The following is a 17445-nucleotide window of genomic DNA, read 5'->3' as shown; positions in this document are numbered from 1 at the left end:
ACTTCTGGGAAATATTATAGTGTCAGGAAATCCGAACCAGTGACGATTCATTTGACGTTTCAAAAGCACTTTATTTAAGTTTGTTTGAACAGAAAGCTTTTCTATTCCATTCTGATATTGAACATCAAATTTCACAGAAAGAAAAAGAAGTAGGTAGTCAATAAGCCCTTTTTGCGAATCCGGGATTATTGTGAGAATGATACCCTATTTACATGGAATATTTAAGGAGAGATTTAATTATTCAGGTAAAGAAACGTGTTTCGAAAAGATCAAACAGCGGTTCGGCGATCGGTGTACATACGTAGCGATCGGCGATGGGCCGGACGAAGAGGATGCGGCTAAGAAGAAAAACTACCCCTTCTGGAGGATATCCGGGCATTCGGACATCGCCGCGTTGTACAACGCGCTAGATATGGGCTTCTTATGATTTGCTGCTACCCTGGTACTTTGGTTCTCTTTGTATTGAAATTGTAGAAAAAAATTGCATGATAGTAAAACCTCCTTTTTAAAAAACTGAGGCTGGATTGAACTGCTAATATGAAATGTCACTGTTTAAAATAATTGAAAATCATAAAGGTGTATTTACACATTTGCTATAGAGGACGAGCTAGAGCGCGAGCTACCCTGTTCATACATTTATCTCCGGTCTCGCCTTGCACCCACGCAATGGCCTTGCTGGTCTATTGCAGAAAAACTGCATCATTATTACAATCGCAATTGTTATGATTGGTTGAATTTATGGTATCTGGTTGCCACAATGCAGCGTAGCCAGTAGTGAGCGAGCGTCAACTAATCAGAGATGATTGCGATCGTGACATTGAAGCTGTCATTTTACCGTAATCGAGCCCCTGATTATGTGCGACATTTCGATGACGTTAACGGCGAGCGGAGCCACACGCTTCGATGGCGAATGTGTAAATGCAGTGTAACAAAAAACTAGTAAAAACCGAAATTAATAATTATATCGTAACCGGGAGTCCGTATTTTATTTTATTACTTAAAAAATATATTTATTTAGTTATGAATTGAAATAATTTTTTAGAGAGTAAAAAAGGTTCTTATGAAATTTTCTTGATGAACTTGAAAATTGATGTGTGATGCGATTATTATTTTTTTACTTCTGGGCGGATCAAACTGCCGGTATTTCTAAATGCCTAAATTTTATTTCAATCACGATTAAATCATATCAGTAATGGCATAGTCCTAGGAAGCTTTATAAAGTACAGTTTAGTATACATAATGTTAAGTTTTTGAGCTTTCAGATGTCTCTGTATCGATAACTTATGATTTAGTGTTAAGCTCAAACTCAGCTCAAAACTTACGAAGGCGAACGTTTCTAGATCTTTTTTTGTAAATATTTATTCGATCATAGTAAATAAAAAATACGTTAGGATTATTCTAATTCCATTCCTACTACGTAAGTTTTTATATATTCTATGCAATGTACAGATTATGTTTATTTTTAGTTAAAAAAATTAACGAGGAAAGTTTGGCCTTGTGACGTTAACTGGTGAAATTGATTTAATCAATTTGTACCAAGTAAAACATTAATATTTTGAATATTTATTTTGGTCTAAGATCCGTTATTAGAAATATCTACGCTCATCTGTTATTTAATCGTTATAGAGAATATATGCTAGATAATGTATCTATTGATGACATTGCGAATAGGTTGCCTAGCCAAATCACATGCCGATGATGTTAAACAGTAAAAACAGTAAATCAAAAAAGCAAAAATAGAAAGCTTTACATCTTAAATCTAGGCAACCATGGTCTCAAAAAACTTTTTGATAAGGCAACCTAATACGGTTAGATTGGGATTAAAACAATCTTTCATTTGATATAAAATTCTATTATATGAGGTTACAGATGAGGGTATATCAAAATTGCATACTTATCTGTTTATATCTGGCAACCCCATACTTCCGCAGAGGGGAAAGTAGGCGACTTAGGCTTAATTTTTCCACTCCTTGGAACTATTCTTTCAGCTGATGCTCGACTTTCTTAAATAGCTAATCAGAGATGTTGATCAAAAAAAAATTTTTTTATTGTTTAACATCATCGGCACGAGATTTAGATTGGCAACCCATTCGCGATGTATCTCTTCTTATATTCTCTATCACGATTAAATAACCAATGAGGCTGATATTTCTAATACCGGATCTCATACCATTTCGGCGTAAACTTATAAATACTATTGTAACAAATGTTTTTGTGTTTTATAGTTTTTATACTGCGCAATTTAGCATTCTAAATACAGATGCGGTACATTTCTCATTTATTGAAATTACTGATTTGAAAGAGCTAACAATGAACCCGACGCCAGAATCGAATAAAGGTACAATCAGAAAAGTCCACTAGATCACAAAAACGTTGACAGTAACATAGTATGCGTACAAAATGACTTCCCACACGCCACTTTAACTTTATGTTTCGATTGTCATGTCAAAAGTACGATTTTAGGCCTTATTTTAAAGGTGAACCGTACTTTTGACATGACAATTGACCCATAGATTTAAAATGGCGCGTGAGAAGTCATTTTGTACGTACTATATCTCCTTTGCTAATTACATCTGGCTAAAGTTATATATAGTCCATACAAAATGACTTCTCATGCGCCATTTTAGCTCTGTGGGTGAACATACATGTCAAAAGGACGGAACCACCTTTAAAATAAGGACTAAAATCGTACTTTGCCATAAAATCACTACCCATGTTATAAATGCGAAAGTGGGTTTGTTTGTTGGGTAATGGTTTCTCCTTCAATCACGTCGCAACGGAGCTACGGATTGACGTTATTTTTTGCATGGGTATAGAAGACCTGGAGAGTGACTACTTTTTATCCCGGAAAAGTAATTTTTTACGCATTATAGACTTAGACATAAACTTTATTCCTTTATTTTTGACTTATATACTTATTTTACGGTTTTTTGATCACCTTTATTTACTTTTTCCGATTATTACTTTATTTGGTTAGGGCGTCGAACTATGTAGTACTATTGACGCGTGCGTTAAATGCCATCGGGGCTTATGGTTTTACTATTTTTGTAGGCAAAAGGTAAACGCTGGTATTCTCATTGTAAATAATTTGTCGATAAATAGTCTTCTCCTAACTAGGTCACAGTAACACCACTATGGAAATGGCATTTATCGCGGGCGCTTGTAAAACGTATTATTTTGGTAAGAAACTAGCGACTCAATATTTTCGTACAATTATAAAATAACCTCTCATATAAAAAAAGTTCCATTTTGTATCTATACTTAAGTTCATTTTATATTAATTTAAATTTAGCTAAATATTTACTGCCAAATAGCTGACAATATACTGCAATATTTTTAGATAAAACATTATTCTACTATGCTAAAACACTATTATTAGCTTTTTGATATTTTTTAAAAATTTTGTCAGACGTAAAATAAAACTCAGCCATAAGAAACCTTTGTATAGTGTGATATACCTTCTTAAAAAGTAAAAAAGTTATTGATTTTACACAGATATATAATATACTATTTACATATAGTCCGCGACAGGTCGAGATGGCAGTCGGGGTATGAGACGGGGGAACGCTCCACACCCGCACATCAATCGCGCTCGCCCGCACCGGGTTAGCTGGCGGGGGCTGTGTGTGTGTTCGGGACCTTCCCTCCCTGATTGCTATCTCGACCTGGCGCGTATGCTAGATATACGATTGACGTGTTTTTGAAGCAATTTCGCCATTATCGCCATTTTGGCGCTGATAGCTGCAGTGAACTTCATGTGAGCGTACTCGGAACTAAATATTAGTGATGAGACATCTGTCAACACGAGGTGTCAATTTTAATTCCCGGTACGCTCGGTGGGGCGCTTTGAATCGACATAAAAATTATTGTCATTTTGGGTGCCACGCCATATCTAGCGTACTATGTAAACTATTGAGAATTTTGGTACCGGTGAGACAGCTTCTATAATGTGTAACCAACCATGGTGCAACAAAATGAAATGTATTATAATGTTCTAAAATGTTTTACTTTGGTTTTCCTTAGTTTACATATAATAAGGTAAACAAGTAGCTTCTCGTTGAAACTCGGGATAGGTCTCACTATTCCCGTTGCGTTTTATACCGCGATTATTCGCGACCAAGGAAACGCTTCTTATCTCAAAAATATTCTCGACTCAACATTGTGACCCTTATCGATCTGACCACTAGATTTTGTTTCATTATGCCTTGTTGTGGCTATTTTCTGTAAAGTATCGCTGACATAGATTAATTATTGGTTTCGCTATGTATGATCGCTGATTTTGATTTTTATAAGGCTTTTTTAAAAAAAACGGTTTATATTTGTACAGTCGAGACATTTTGTAGGAGGACATGAGTCTCAATATTTCCATTCATCGTTTCTTAAGCCAATGGGTATAGTGAGACTGATTTGAAAAAACGTAGTCTCAGTACCTACCTATTACTATTGCAATGGGTAATGGGAATAGAGAGACCTACCCGAAACGTGTAAGAGGCGCACTATACGCGACTTGTACGTCCTTATTACCGCGAACTGACAAAAACTCATGATACGAGTAGAATAGAATAGAATGTTTTTTTATTCATGTAAACTTTTTAAAAGTGCTTATAAATAGTCAGGTAGTTTTAATTTACCACTGGTTCGGAATGCCGTTCCTACCGAAAAGAACCAGCAAGAAACTCGGTGGTTGCTCTTTTTAATTTTTCAATTTACAATGTTATTATACCGTACTATACAAGCCATTGCAGCCCCGTGCATTGCTGGAGCGAGTCAAATCCAAGCTTTTTTATCGTTTACATAGTCTGCGACTGTATAATATGCTTTTTTTAGGAGCATACTTTTAACACATTTTTTAAACTTGTGTAAAGGCAAGTCTAAAAATGCTTGTGGAATTTTATTATAAAATATTACACTCATTCCCACAAATGACTTTCCCACCTTCCAGAGGCGGAGCGCAGGAGTAGCTAGCTTATTTTTGTTTCTAGTTTGCCTATCATGGAGATCACTGATTTTTTTGTAACTGTGAATGTTTTGTCGTACAAAAATTATATTATTGTAAATATATTGGGAAGCTACTGTAAGAATAAAGTCAAAAACTTCGCCGGGTAAATCGGTTCGCTAAACCGTTTCTTCGAGTAGGCTTCTGCGGTTTGTTTATCTTTACGTAAACCAAGGCAAACCGGACTATACATAATTACATAGTCAGAGTTAAAAGATTTAAAAGCATTTGCTTTTTCACTTGGTTGCCAAAATTATTAATTTGAATAAAACCAATTTAATATTTACGTACTATATATGGCCATCCCGTAGACGGAACGATTTAATGAGATTGATATGTAAAGTGCACGACAGGTCGAGATGGCAGTCGGGGTGGGGACGCCCCGCTAACCCGCACAACCCCTGCGCTAACCCGGTGCGGGACAGCGCAGGTGATGTGCGTACCTAAGCAGCTACTAAAATTATTCGCACATTTATTTTTGATAATTTAAAATCTGTTTTTACATGTCGCTGTTGATGCATACAGTAGGGCGATTGCCTAAAACCTGCATCAATAATTATTACAATCTCAATTGTTGTGATTGGCTGAATTTGTGCGATTGTTGTTGCAACAATGCATTGTAGCCAATAGTGAGCGAGCGTCGACCAATCAGAGGTGATTGCGATCGTATCAGTGTCATTCTACAGCAATCGCGCAGCTGATTTATTAATTTTGTACAATTTTGTAGTATGCTGACTTAAATGTATTTAAAAATGTTTGTTTTAATATATGTACGTTTTATATTGATATTTGTTTTATACAATGACGTTTAAATTGTACACGAAATAGCAATACTTTTATGAATAGGAAAATTCAAAAATGTAAATACAGTTCAAATATTAGATTTTAAAAGAAAATATATAAGTAGCTAATATGCTAGTGATATAAAATTTAATTCGAAAGTTATGATTAATTGAGTTGTAAATAAAAATATATTATTTGACGATTATTTCTGGTTGTTTTACTTTATCTTTTTCATAGTTTAAATATGAAACGTGGATGCCCGGTTTGGATTAGTTTTGCTGGTCTTATTTTTCTACTGATTTTTTTTTCCGAATTACAACAATATTCCACTAATAGTCGACTTTCGGGTGGGTTTCACTATCCCCGTTTTCCATTGACGGTAATACTGATATTACTTCATCAGCATGATGAAGTAATATTAGAATTACCGTTGCGTTTTTATTATACCGCGATTATTCGCGACCAAGAAAACACTTGTTTTTATTTCAATAGTATTTTCGACTCAATATTATAATACTGCCTGCTTTGACACTTATTTGTGCCCCCTGATACAAGGTCTGCATCATCACTTGCCACTAGGTCTGGTCTGATTACAGCCAAGCGCTAGTCTACTTATAAATAAAATAAAATAGTGAGACCTATCCCGACTTTCGACTCGGCTCGACGAGCTAGTGGACGCCAGCCTTTATATCTGCGCACGATCTACGTTAAAATTCATTTCCATGGCAACAAAATAGGCAACAATGACGACATAAACACAACAAAACAACATCATTTCTTAATAATATTAAAAGCCGAGCATTATTTTATAAAGTTTAATTAAGTTTATGTGATAAAAATGAAGGCGATAGACACGGTATTATTCGATATTTCCAAAAATGAACTCTTCAAAATCAACGAAAATTTCAAAATGCTGCATCGGAAGTTGAAGAGCGCTTGGAAGGTCATGATGTGGGTTTGCCGATGTTCTGTTAATTTTTCATGGATTTGGGATTGAACTGATAAGATTATTGTCTAGTTGGTCTAATGGCTAGCTTAATTTGTTGCGGACTGACTACTGAGTAGGTACCTGGCCCAAAACGATACCTAGTATGATTCTATTTCAGAAATCGGGAAGAAATATCTCCTCACATACTCCAAGATGTGAAGATCTTGGTGATACCAGGACCACAAAATGCATTTACAGATGACGAGCTCGCAGCGCTGAAAAGTGTGGTAGAAAGAGGAGACTCTGTGTTGGTGATGATGACAGATGGGGGGGAGGAACGTATGAACACTAATATAAACTTCTTTCTGGAAGAGTATGGAATTGTTGTTAATAATGGTAGGTTTGAGACGTGTATTTTATACTGGAGGCAAAAAGTAGCCTAGGTAGTGACACCAATCATTGTTTCTTATCTGCATGTGAAAGTCTCATCATAATCGGTTCAGCAGTTTCCAGGATTAGCCCTTATAAACGGACAGACTTGTGAAAACATGTTTTGATTTTGGTAACGTGTATATAGCCTTTTCAAAATGAAGTTCCTAAAGAGAGCAGTAGGTGTGTGCTTTGCACCTTGGAAGAACGACATATTATATGCTGTGGCGCAAGCTGCCGTGCCTACACGCAAGGTGCATGAGGCTAGGAGATTGCATATAAGTCCAATGGGCATCGCGCGAAAGAGGCGCACGTTCGTTGTTTTATGCACTGAGTTAGTGAGTTATCCCACATCACCCGAATCCCGATCTCTCCTCGAAGAGATCGGGTATTATCTTAAGAAGATTTCCCCCTGTCAACATAAAAAAAGAAGCGTGGTTTACAGAAAACTTAAATGTAGGTATTCTTGGAATTTCCAGATTGTGTAGTCCGAGCTAAGTATCACAAGTTCTACCATCCTAAAGAGTGTCATATATCTAATGGCATCCTCAATCGAGCGGTGTTGAAGCACATTATGAAGATGCCAAATTATATCAGCGAATCTGATGACTTTTTGTAAGTTCTCCAAGCAAGTCTGGTACAGTTCAGTCTATATTATTATATGTATAATATAAAATGCTTCTTCGTAGTTAACATCATCATCGTCATCATCATCATGATCAACCCATCGCCGGCTCACTACAGAGCACGGGTCTCCTCTCAGAGAGAAGGGTTTTGGCCATAGTCTACCACGCTGGCCGTGTGCGGATTGGTAGACTTCACACACCTTTGAGAACATTATGGAGAACTCTCAGGCATGGAGATTTCCTCGCGATGTTCACGGTTAAAGCAAGTGATATTTAACTGCTACGTAACATACTGCTGGTTTAATTTAATGACCATGTTACTTCTGGATAAAGTAGCTTTCCAATGCTGAAAGAGTTATCAAAATCAGTTCAGTAGTTTCAGAGTTTATCGATTCAGAGATATCGAACTAAACAAATCTTCCCTCTTAATAATTTTTCGTATAGGTTCGATTCGCTAATGTTTTGAGTAGTAGATTTTTAAAATTCATTATAGGCACACGCTTGACCATAATCACACCTAATGGAAAGTGATGATGTGGCCTAAGATGGGACGCGTTTACCTAGAAGATAAATATTTTTGCTATGGTCTGGCCTCTGGCACATTGTTCCCATTAAGCTTAGGTGGAATGAAGGTCTGATTTTGTTTTAGAGAAGACCCACCTACACCAAATTTTGTATATCCCTACGGTGCAACATTGACGGTCAAGAAACCCTCCGCAGCAATATTTTCAAGCAGTGACGTGTGCTATCCTGTGAAACGACCAGTTGCTGCTATGTACATCTCGGAAAAAAGTGGAGGTGGGTAGATAAGGGTTCCATGAGTCTCAATAGATCAATGGGCAATGAGCGGGCTGAAATAAAAAAAAAAGATCTGGGCGCGTCGTCACTGACACTGAAGTCTGCTACCTGGGTTTGGTACCCTCGTAGATTCAGTTTTAATTTAGTAATTAATAATTATCACCACTACATCATTGTATTGCAAATTCAGCAAGTGACCATCAGAAAGTGTACCTACTAAGTACTTATAGTACCCAATTTGAATAAATGATTTGACTTTGATCCGAAGATTTCAAGCATTCTATTGTAGTGCTTAGGTACTCCTACCACAAGTTTTTGACGACCTCCCCAGCGCAATTATTGTGCGTATTGTGACCTTAAAACCAGAAAGAGCTCGATTCCCGGCAGGGGCAATTTGAGAATTTATAGATAATTTGTAAATAGTTTCCATCCTGCCTGGTGATAGCTTCGGCCCTCCCGTTGAAGCCGTGGCGGTAAGCGCTTTAGCGTTCCGGCACGATGCTGCGTATAAACCGGTTAGGGGTAGGTATGGCTTCCGTCTTGGACTCCATCTTCACTTAGCACCTAGTAAGGCGTAGTTAAGGGCTTGTGTGTAAGGTTAAAAAATACAATGTGAAATAGAATTTTTAACTTTCCAGGAAAGCTCTTTGTCATCGGGTCTGGGCATTTCTTTGCAGATCAGTATTTAGATAGTGAATGCAACGATCTTATTCGCGAAATGATTTTCAATTATCTTGGAGGTGTCACTGACTTTCATCTCAATGCCATTGATGTTGAGGACCCTGATGTAAGTGTACGATCGTGAGAATATCGAATATTGATTTATTTACCCCTTTTTTCTTTACCTACCTACCCCTTCGACTGATGATACTTCGTTGAATGAGTACCTATATTAAATTCGTTATGGAAGAATATAAAAACAATAGTTATTTAGACTACGGAATGACTTATGGAACTCTAAGTAGGTACCTTTTGCTTGACATAGCCTACTTTTTACTTATCTCAATTTTTTTAAACTTAAGGCTCAATTTCACCAAACATTTATCCCCCTTGCTATATAATGCTGTCCCTTATTAGCAGATGACATACGCGATTTACAAAAAGGAGAGATATAAAGAATGTTTTATACTAAACCAGGGTAAATTTCTTGTGAAATTAGGCATAAATCTGCTAGTTTTTCATTTTCATTGAAAATTGTTCCAGATCAACGAATACCGAACTCTGGGGGACACTTTATGGCTTAGCTCGGTTCTACTGCCAGAACCAGCCAGCGCTCCGCCCCCGCGGCTTGCACCCTTGCACCCCCACGCTCTTTTCACCTGGACACTGTTCTCGCTCAACCTTTCTCACTGTATGTATTGCCATCCATTCCATGCCATTGCAAAAAAAATGTTTTATAATAAAATCCCACAACCAAATTTAGACTTTACATGTTAATAAAAATCTATTACCTTGTTAAGTATGCTCGTGAAAAAGCATAAGACGTATAGTACGCCTCAGTAGAGATGGCAATCGGGGTGGGACGCCCCGCACGCCCGCACAACCCGTTGCGGGATAGCGCGGATGACGTGCGAGTGTGCGGGGCGTCACCCCGCCTCATACCCCACTTGCCATCTCGACCTGTGTCGCGTACTGTAGGTATTACACAATCGAAGATTATAAGAATGATAAAAAAGCGTGGACAAAGTTGAAAATTATCCTACTCTTAAGAATTTGGAAAAGCAGTTAAAATAGAATATTTTGTGTTGTTTTCAGTGCCTGAAGTACTGGGATTATATGAAGAGCTTGGCGTAAAACATGAGCCGTTAAGGCTGATAACTCCACAGTTCGAAACACCGTTTCCACCACTGCAGCTAGCTGTAAGTGATCTGCTATAATTTTGTTTCCTATTTTCTTCTCTTTTGATGACAAGAATCATATAGACTTTACCATGTCGATCTAAAATTTAATTTTGTGCAATTACATCTTTTGTTTGCCAGTTATGAGTTAATTCGAAAAGGATAATAACCCAAAGATTTGCCGTAATAAACATTTTGTCAACGTTTTCCGTGTTAATCTTACTTGTCATCAAGCAAGATCGCTTCATCAGGCTTCTGATAAAAAAACAATTTTCAGGTTTTTGCGCCAACTTTCAGGGATCTCCCTCCGCCACCATTAGAGCTCTTCGATTTGGATGAAGCATTCAGCTCAGAGCGGTCGCAGCTCGCGAGGCTAGCTAACAAATGTCTGCAGCCTCTGAACGCTAGGATGGGACAAGGTATATTCTTATAATATTTTATATCTAATATAGGATTCTACATATAAGACATGTTTTGGGTAAAAAACAAAGCGGTTAATTTCGTGTAAATAGACATTGCGTGCGTTAGGTCGGAACGTGAAGGAATGGGGAAAATCTGTAACATTATGCTAATTTGTAAACGATCAAATGATTACAACAACACCAAACTGTAGGTAATTTACAAAATCTTTATCTACAGGTGACGGTAGATTAGAAAACGAACTAGAATATTTCGTCCGAGAATGCGGTCGCGCAGTGAGACTGTCTCGAGCTATAACCACCGACGACGCGCCCGCAGGCAAGCACATCTTGCACCAGCTCGCCATACAGCTTGCTACCTTCAAGAAGATCGCACCACGAGATTAAAATAAACGCTTCAGAAAATATCGTTTATTCAGACACATTATCATCATCATCAACAACCAATAGACGTCCACTGCTGGACATGTAGGGACTTGTAGGGACTTCCACACGCCACGGTCTTGCGCCGCCTGGATCCAGCGGCTCCCTGCGACACCTAGTGGGGGGTCTTCCAACGCTGCGTCTTCCGGTGCGAGGTCGCCATTCCAGCACCTTGGGACCCCAACGTCTATCGGTTGTACGAACTATGTGCCCTGCCCATTGCCACTTCAGCTTCGCAACCCGTTGAGCTGTTACTCTAGTTCTCCTACGGATCTCCTCATTTCTGATTTGATCACGTAGAGAAACTCCAAGCATAGCTCTCTCCATCGCCCGCTGAGTAACTCTGAGCTTTCTTATGAGGCCCATAGTTAGCGACCATGTCTCGGATCCATATGATCCCTTGTATTCAGACACAACAAACACAAAATAAAATAAGTCTTAAAACTAAAGAAAATGAAAAAGGGAGCTACTTTCAAAGTTAACGCGTGATATTGTAAGTGCGTTGTCGCGGTACCGATCGAGAATATATTGATGGTATTGATAGGGTTGTGGCGACCTTATCAATATCGTCAATGTTGACAATTGACATGTAGGTACATTCAGATGTTTTTGAAATTCAAGATACCGAACTTTGAATACAGCTGTTATACTTAGTCATGATCATGAACTGGTTGATTATTTAGTTTTAATGTTTATACTATAAGCTAAACTTAGAACGTAGATTTGTTTTTTCAATAAAATATTTATTATGTACTATTCATTTTTTTTATTTATATTTAGAAATAAGGACCGAATAGTACAAAGAAACAGTTTCCTGAACATATTTCTTGTTTTAATCAAATCAAAGTTGTTATTGACATTGCAAATGAAATTGAAAAGTTATCGCTACTGACGAACATAACCGAGAATGCATAAAAATGTCGTAAAAACTTTATTGTCTAAGTTTGAAGTTTAACCTATTCTCAATGGCACCATGAAGGCACTGTTGGCAATACTGGTTATATGCACACTATATTTAACTTTAGACTGCGCTAATGAACTACGTGATACAAAAATTATCATTAGAAAGTATCCAAAAAAAGTGAATACAACGCTACAGAAGGGTATCCAATTAGTGAACTCCAAGAAATTCGGAAAATTGGGAACATATAATGTAAGCCATAAAGCAAAAATGAAGAAGTCTCTTATAAAAAAGATTAACTACACAGCTTTCCCACCAATCGCCGAGAGGAAAATAAATGATGTTCCAGAAAGTATTTATTTCCAAGGTGATATAGACAGAAAAACGCGCGTGAAAAAGGTATTGCCAGATTATGCTGTACCTTTCTTAAGAAGGAAAAGGTCTGCTGCCGCTCAAGTTAACACTACAGGAATTGGAAAAGTAACAGAAAATAATAAAAATGTCAAGCGAAGAAAAAGTAACAAAAAGCGACTAAAACGTAAAGGTCTAAATAAAAATTCAAAAAATTTTACTTTTAAAAGAAACAAAGCTAAAAGTAAATCAAATGTTATCAAGGGTGAAGTTCCTTACGTATTAAAGAAAACAAAAAAGAGAAATACAAATCCTAGAAAATTGCGAATCGTAAAACGTGGTAAGAAGGGTAGGGGAAGGGTTGGTAGCTTGAAATACACTAAAAACAAAAATCAAACTAAATTTCTTTACCCTGGGCGAGACCAGATAGGACCCAAAAAGCAAGATGCAAGAAATCCAAAACAACAAAGCAGAGTGACTAGGAAACCAGAAAAGAAAGGTAAAGCTTGATGATTCATTTGTAAATTAAAATAAAGATGTACCCTAACAGAACGTTAAAAACGAGTTTACTTTCAACATCAGCAATCCTAACTTCCTTTACCTATTTACTCCTAAGAAGGAGGGTATTCGTATCGTAGCAGTAGCAATTGATCTTGTAGAAGTACCTAGTAGGTAGTTATTTTGGTATTATATCAACATTTTTAGGACAGAATTTCTAATTTTTTTAAAAGAGGCTCATAATAATTGACAGAATTTCGAGACTCTGTCTCGAATTTCGAGACAATGTTCGAAGTCTCATATATATAATCTTTTAACGCATAAAACGCTCTCATATAAATAATATTTTAGTAAATATTATATTGTTCTTATGTGTTTCATAGTAAGGAATAGACGTTTGATAGCCGGGAGAGACGCTATGATACAAGACTACCCGTATGTGGTGTCCATTCAAAAGGACAATCGGCATTGGTGTGCGGGCGCATTGCTTAACCCCCGTCTTGTTATCACAACTGCCAATTGCGTATGGAAGTAAGCATTTTTATGTTATACTTACATTTTATTTAGTTTATGGTTTATTTTAAATTGGTACCTATTGCTACCCTTATAGGTGGTACAGCTAAACAATTTACTGAAATAGGAATGAGTACGGAAATTTCACTGAATTTCCTACTTCTTTTAAGTTTGTGTAATTTATCATCACCATTACATGAATTATCTTACAAATTCAACAATTAACAACGAAGCCTATCCATACTACCATATTAATATTAAGTGTATCTGTCTGTCTGACTGCTAGCTTTTCACAGTCCATCCGTTTAACCGATTTCGACGAAATTTGCTACGGAGATAGCTTGTATCCCGGAGAAGACATAGGCTACTTTTGAATAAAAGAGTTCCCCCGAGATTTTATAAACCTAAATCCACGCGGACGAAGTCGTGGACATCGTCTAGTTTTGAATAGATTTAACTTTGATTGACTTAGATGTAGACATCTACACATTGAAATTATTTTCAATTCTAGCAAAGCTTTAAATGTACAATTTGTTTGGGAATTTTAAATAAATCTGCTTAAAAACAAACAAACAAAAATTTTCTGAAATCTAAGAACTAATGAGCATACCTGAGGTTGAAGAAGGAATTTAATGACATGACTATTAAGATGTCTTGTTTGTTAACAGCCAACCAATTAAACTGCCGATTATTTTAAATAATACATAATTTCCGAGCATAAAAATGCTTGAAACTTGTTCTAGTTACCTACTTGTTATGGGGCGAAAATAGTCCAACCGATGAGGTTTGGACCTTGCACAGATCACTCTTTCTTTAGATATTTAGATAAGTACTATAAGTGTGCTATATTTTAATTTCTAAATACATACATTTTATTTAAACCATTTTTTGAATTTCTAGATCAAAGAGCATGAGTCGCATGCGCGTCAGAGCCGGTAGCAGGCATATGGACAGAGGTGGTCAGCTTGTCAAGATCCAGGAGGTAGTCAAACATCCCAAGTGGAGTATCCGCACTCTACCAGATCACGATGTGGCTTTGTTACTGCTGAATAAGAACATTAAGTAAGTTTGTTCAAGATTTTTTTTTAAATCTTTAACATCGTTAAAACTTCGTGTCAATAGATAGTCGTCCACTGCTGGTTATCCAAATCTCTTGTAGGGATTTTCACAAAACGCGGTATGATGCCGCTTGTGTCTAGCGGCCCCCAGTGTCTCGCTTGACATCGTCCCAACTTCCCACTTGAGTTCTCACAACGATGTGTTTTATTGTGCGTGGTCAACATGCATCATTGGGACCCCAAGGTCCATCAATCAAAGTCTTCATAGATAAGTTCTTCCTTAAGTTAGGATGATGTTATTTTAGAAGTAGGTACTATTCACCTCACAGTTGATAGGTATTGTTCCATTTTGGGGCTGAATCTGAATAATGTAGAATTCACTTCCCTTTTGAGTTAGTTTCAAATCTGTGGAATAACACGAGCCGGAAAGGCCTACCTTGAGAAATACCACTGTGTAACCCTTCTTTTTTCCGTGAATAAGTAGATTTTTATTAATATTTTTGTGTTTTGCAAAGATTTAAATAATAATCATGAAGTTAATCATTATCTATTAAACTATATTCCCAGATTTTCAGATTCAGTTCACGGTGTAGACCTTCCGAACCGTGCCATGTGGCCTGCCTTTGAAGACGTTTGGGTCACCGGCTGGGGAGCTGAAAGGGTAAGTTAATTTACTGAAAACATCTACAAACTAGAACATATTGATGCTCTACAAATCAGTGCCTAAAGGTACTTATTTCTAGAGGCTGGGCACAAGACATAGCTATAGGTAGGGTCAGCAACAAAGCTAGGTTTGCACCCGCCAGTACAAACGCCTATGGACAGGTGCATACCGAGCTTGACTACTGACTGTACTACAATTTACGGCGAATACAGTTAGTTCCCAGACCTAAAGCCAATATCAAAATTTAACTTTTGTCTCGTAAGATTCACAATATTGATCACATTTTATAAATATGTACATGTATGATACAAAAAAAAAACTATCGATATTACTCATCGACTGCAGTAATGCACAGCCCTGAGCCGTGCCATATGCCCCGTGAGTGGGAAAGAGAGCGAAACAATCGAATAATTTATGACCAAGTCTGCAGCGAAATAAAAATTTTACTTTAGTTTCCTAACTCTTTTATTTTTTAGCGCGATGGCATATTTAAATCAGTGGGCGTGACCTTGCAAGTGTACCACGCGATGTTGATGGACCACGACAAGTGTAACAACGTCACCATGCGCTTCGGCGTGGCCGTGTCGGAAAACTTCATATGCGTCGCGCAGACTGGGAGACGCGCACCTTGCACTGTAAGAATTGCATTTTTATTCGATTGCAAGTATCGTTTGACAGCATTTGATGTCAATCAGTAGGCGTGATTTTGCAAGTGTACCACGCATGTACCACGCGATGTTGATGGACCACGATAAGTGTAACATGTGCTTCGGTATGGCCGTGTCGAACAACTTCACATGCGTCGCGCAGACTGATGATCACTCTTGCAAGGTATAAGAATTTCTTTTTCATTCGAGTACTGTACAAAGTTAGCGTTCGAACACTCAATTTCTTGATATAATAAACTTATTAAAATATAGGTGTCTATGTAGGTACGCCTTATTCTGAGAAAAATCTTGCAGCAAAGTTTAGAATATCTGGAAATCACACCATCTATAGGACGCGACACGTCGAGATAGCAATGGGGGTATGAAGCGGGGGGACGCCCTGCATAACCGCGCTCGCCTGCACCAGGTTAGCGCGGGGGCTGTGCGGGTGTGCGGGGCGTTCCCTACCTGATTGCCATCTCGACCTGTCGCGGACTATAGATATGCCCCAGAAAATGTTTTCAAATTGGCCTTTCTAAGTAAAAAAATAATATAAATATTTTTGCAGCGGGATACAGGCGCTCCAGCCGTGAGTGACGGAATATTATGGGGACTCGCGTCGTGGGGTATTCGGAAACTGTAAGTACCATATTCAGATTTTAATCCATTCTCCACATTGGATTCGCCTTCGCTGCGCTGTCGGAGCGTAGCTGAGACCAATCCCTCTGGTCTGCTCTGTCAAAAGTTACAGAACTCTGGATATTTTATACGTAGATGGGTCTACGAAGGTGACGGAAAGCATTGTAAGGAAAGGCTTAGGCTAAAAGTTCTCTATAATGTTCTCAATGGTGTGTGAAATCTGCCAATTCAGAAATTTATCGGCCACCGTGGTGGATGGCTAGCCATTGGTGGAGGTGACGGTGAGCTCTAACAGTTCTGTTTTTGAATTTCAATCAGTAGTAGTACTATCATAATTCAAATGCTTGTTTACTGGCACATTTTTAATTGCTCATTCATAGGTAGGTACGTAAATTCTTTTATGTAAATTCTCAAGCAACGTAGGGTCTTATCTCTTATGATTTGAATAGGTGAAATGGTATGTGTCATATTTTTACATTATCATAATATTTTTATTCCAGATGTGGCACAGAACGATATCCAGCCATGTTCTCATACTTGGCATCACGCTCAAATCTGGACTTCATCACCAATGCGACCCATTACTTGATGTCCGACAAGCGGTACTATCCGTATGCAGACCGCTTTGTTGTTGACCGAGCAGGTCTTACCTCGACTGCAGCTACTACATACTAACTTTTAGTATAGTTGAGCCATTACAAACGTACGGACTCAGTCATAAATCATTTTTATCGGACATCTCGCTCACACTTACAGGCCTTGTGAAACTGGAACTTGTTGTTCAGGTATTGTGTTTAAAAAAGGATTTGTCAATAGTCGATAACAGGTTATAAAGTCCCAGCGAACGGCATTTGCAGCATTCACAACCCTACGATCGTAGTGATTTAGTTCGCACGTTTGTAATGGCTAGGATCTTATTTTGTTTTCTTCGACG

General features: G+C 37.8%; 3 protein-coding genes across 7 annotated transcripts in view; all 3 read left to right on the top strand.

Moving 5' to 3' along the window:
• Positions 1–5978, top strand: part of eya (eya transcriptional coactivator and phosphatase 2) — a 69849-nt gene extending 63871 nt beyond the window's left edge. For all 5 annotated transcript variants that reach the window (XM_069499886.1, XM_034970217.2, XM_069499885.1 and 2 more), the window contains one exon: positions 246–5978. In XM_069499886.1, the coding sequence (XP_069355987.1) occupies positions 246–427 (182 nt within the window). In that variant the 3' untranslated portion in view covers positions 428–5978. The remainder of the gene's footprint in view (positions 1–245) is intronic.
• Positions 5979–6585: 607 nt separating this feature from the next.
• On the top strand, positions 6586–11906 carry IFT52 (intraflagellar transport 52). Its single transcript, XM_034970222.2, has 9 exons — positions 6586–6730; positions 6886–7103; positions 7616–7751; positions 8412–8560; positions 9199–9347; positions 9764–9911; positions 10316–10419; positions 10676–10817; positions 11038–11906. The coding sequence occupies exons 1-9, from the start codon at positions 6618–6620 to the stop codon at positions 11202–11204; spliced, it is 1326 nt and encodes a 441-aa protein (XP_034826113.1). The 5' UTR covers positions 6586–6617; the 3' UTR covers positions 11205–11906.
• A 165-nt stretch (positions 11907–12071) lies between these two features.
• On the top strand, positions 12072–17201 carry LOC117983606 (uncharacterized). Its single transcript, XM_034970220.2, has 7 exons — positions 12072–12991; positions 13374–13521; positions 14404–14565; positions 15129–15222; positions 15702–15860; positions 16441–16511; positions 17012–17201. The coding sequence occupies exons 1-7, from the start codon at positions 12214–12216 to the stop codon at positions 17184–17186; spliced, it is 1587 nt and encodes a 528-aa protein (XP_034826111.1). The 5' UTR covers positions 12072–12213; the 3' UTR covers positions 17187–17201.
• The last annotated feature ends 244 nt before the right edge of the window (positions 17202–17445 follow it).

The sequence above is a fragment of the Maniola hyperantus genome, chromosome 7 (assembly GCF_902806685.2).
Source record: "Maniola hyperantus chromosome 7, iAphHyp1.2, whole genome shotgun sequence".
NCBI lineage: Eukaryota > Metazoa > Arthropoda > Insecta > Lepidoptera > Nymphalidae > Maniola > Maniola hyperantus.
Note: the sequence above shows the minus strand (reverse complement) of the source record. Positions and strands in the feature narration are given on the sequence as shown.

What these genes read in the sequence shown, in the direction of transcription:
- IFT52 (XM_034970222.2), top strand. Translation starts at nt 6,618, where the DNA reads ATGAAGGCGATAGACACGGTATTATTCGATATTTCCAAAAATGAACTC. An exon ending in TGGAATTGTTGTTAATAATG is followed by an intron (nt 7,104 to 7,615) that starts GTAGGTTTGAGA and finishes TGGAATTTCCAG; the next exon opens with ATTGTGTAGTCCGAGCTAAG. An exon ending in GAACGCTAGGATGGGACAAG is followed by an intron (nt 10,818 to 11,037) that starts GTATATTCTTAT and finishes CTTTATCTACAG; the next exon opens with GTGACGGTAGATTAGAAAAC.
- LOC117983606 (XM_034970220.2), top strand. Translation starts at nt 12,214, where the DNA reads ATGAAGGCACTGTTGGCAATACTGGTTATATGCACACTATATTTAACT. An exon ending in TAGGAAACCAGAAAAGAAAG is followed by an intron (nt 12,992 to 13,373) that starts GTAAAGCTTGAT and finishes TGTGTTTCATAG; the next exon opens with TAAGGAATAGACGTTTGATA. An exon ending in CCGGCTGGGGAGCTGAAAGG is followed by an intron (nt 15,223 to 15,701) that starts GTAAGTTAATTT and finishes TTTATTTTTTAG; the next exon opens with CGCGATGGCATATTTAAATC.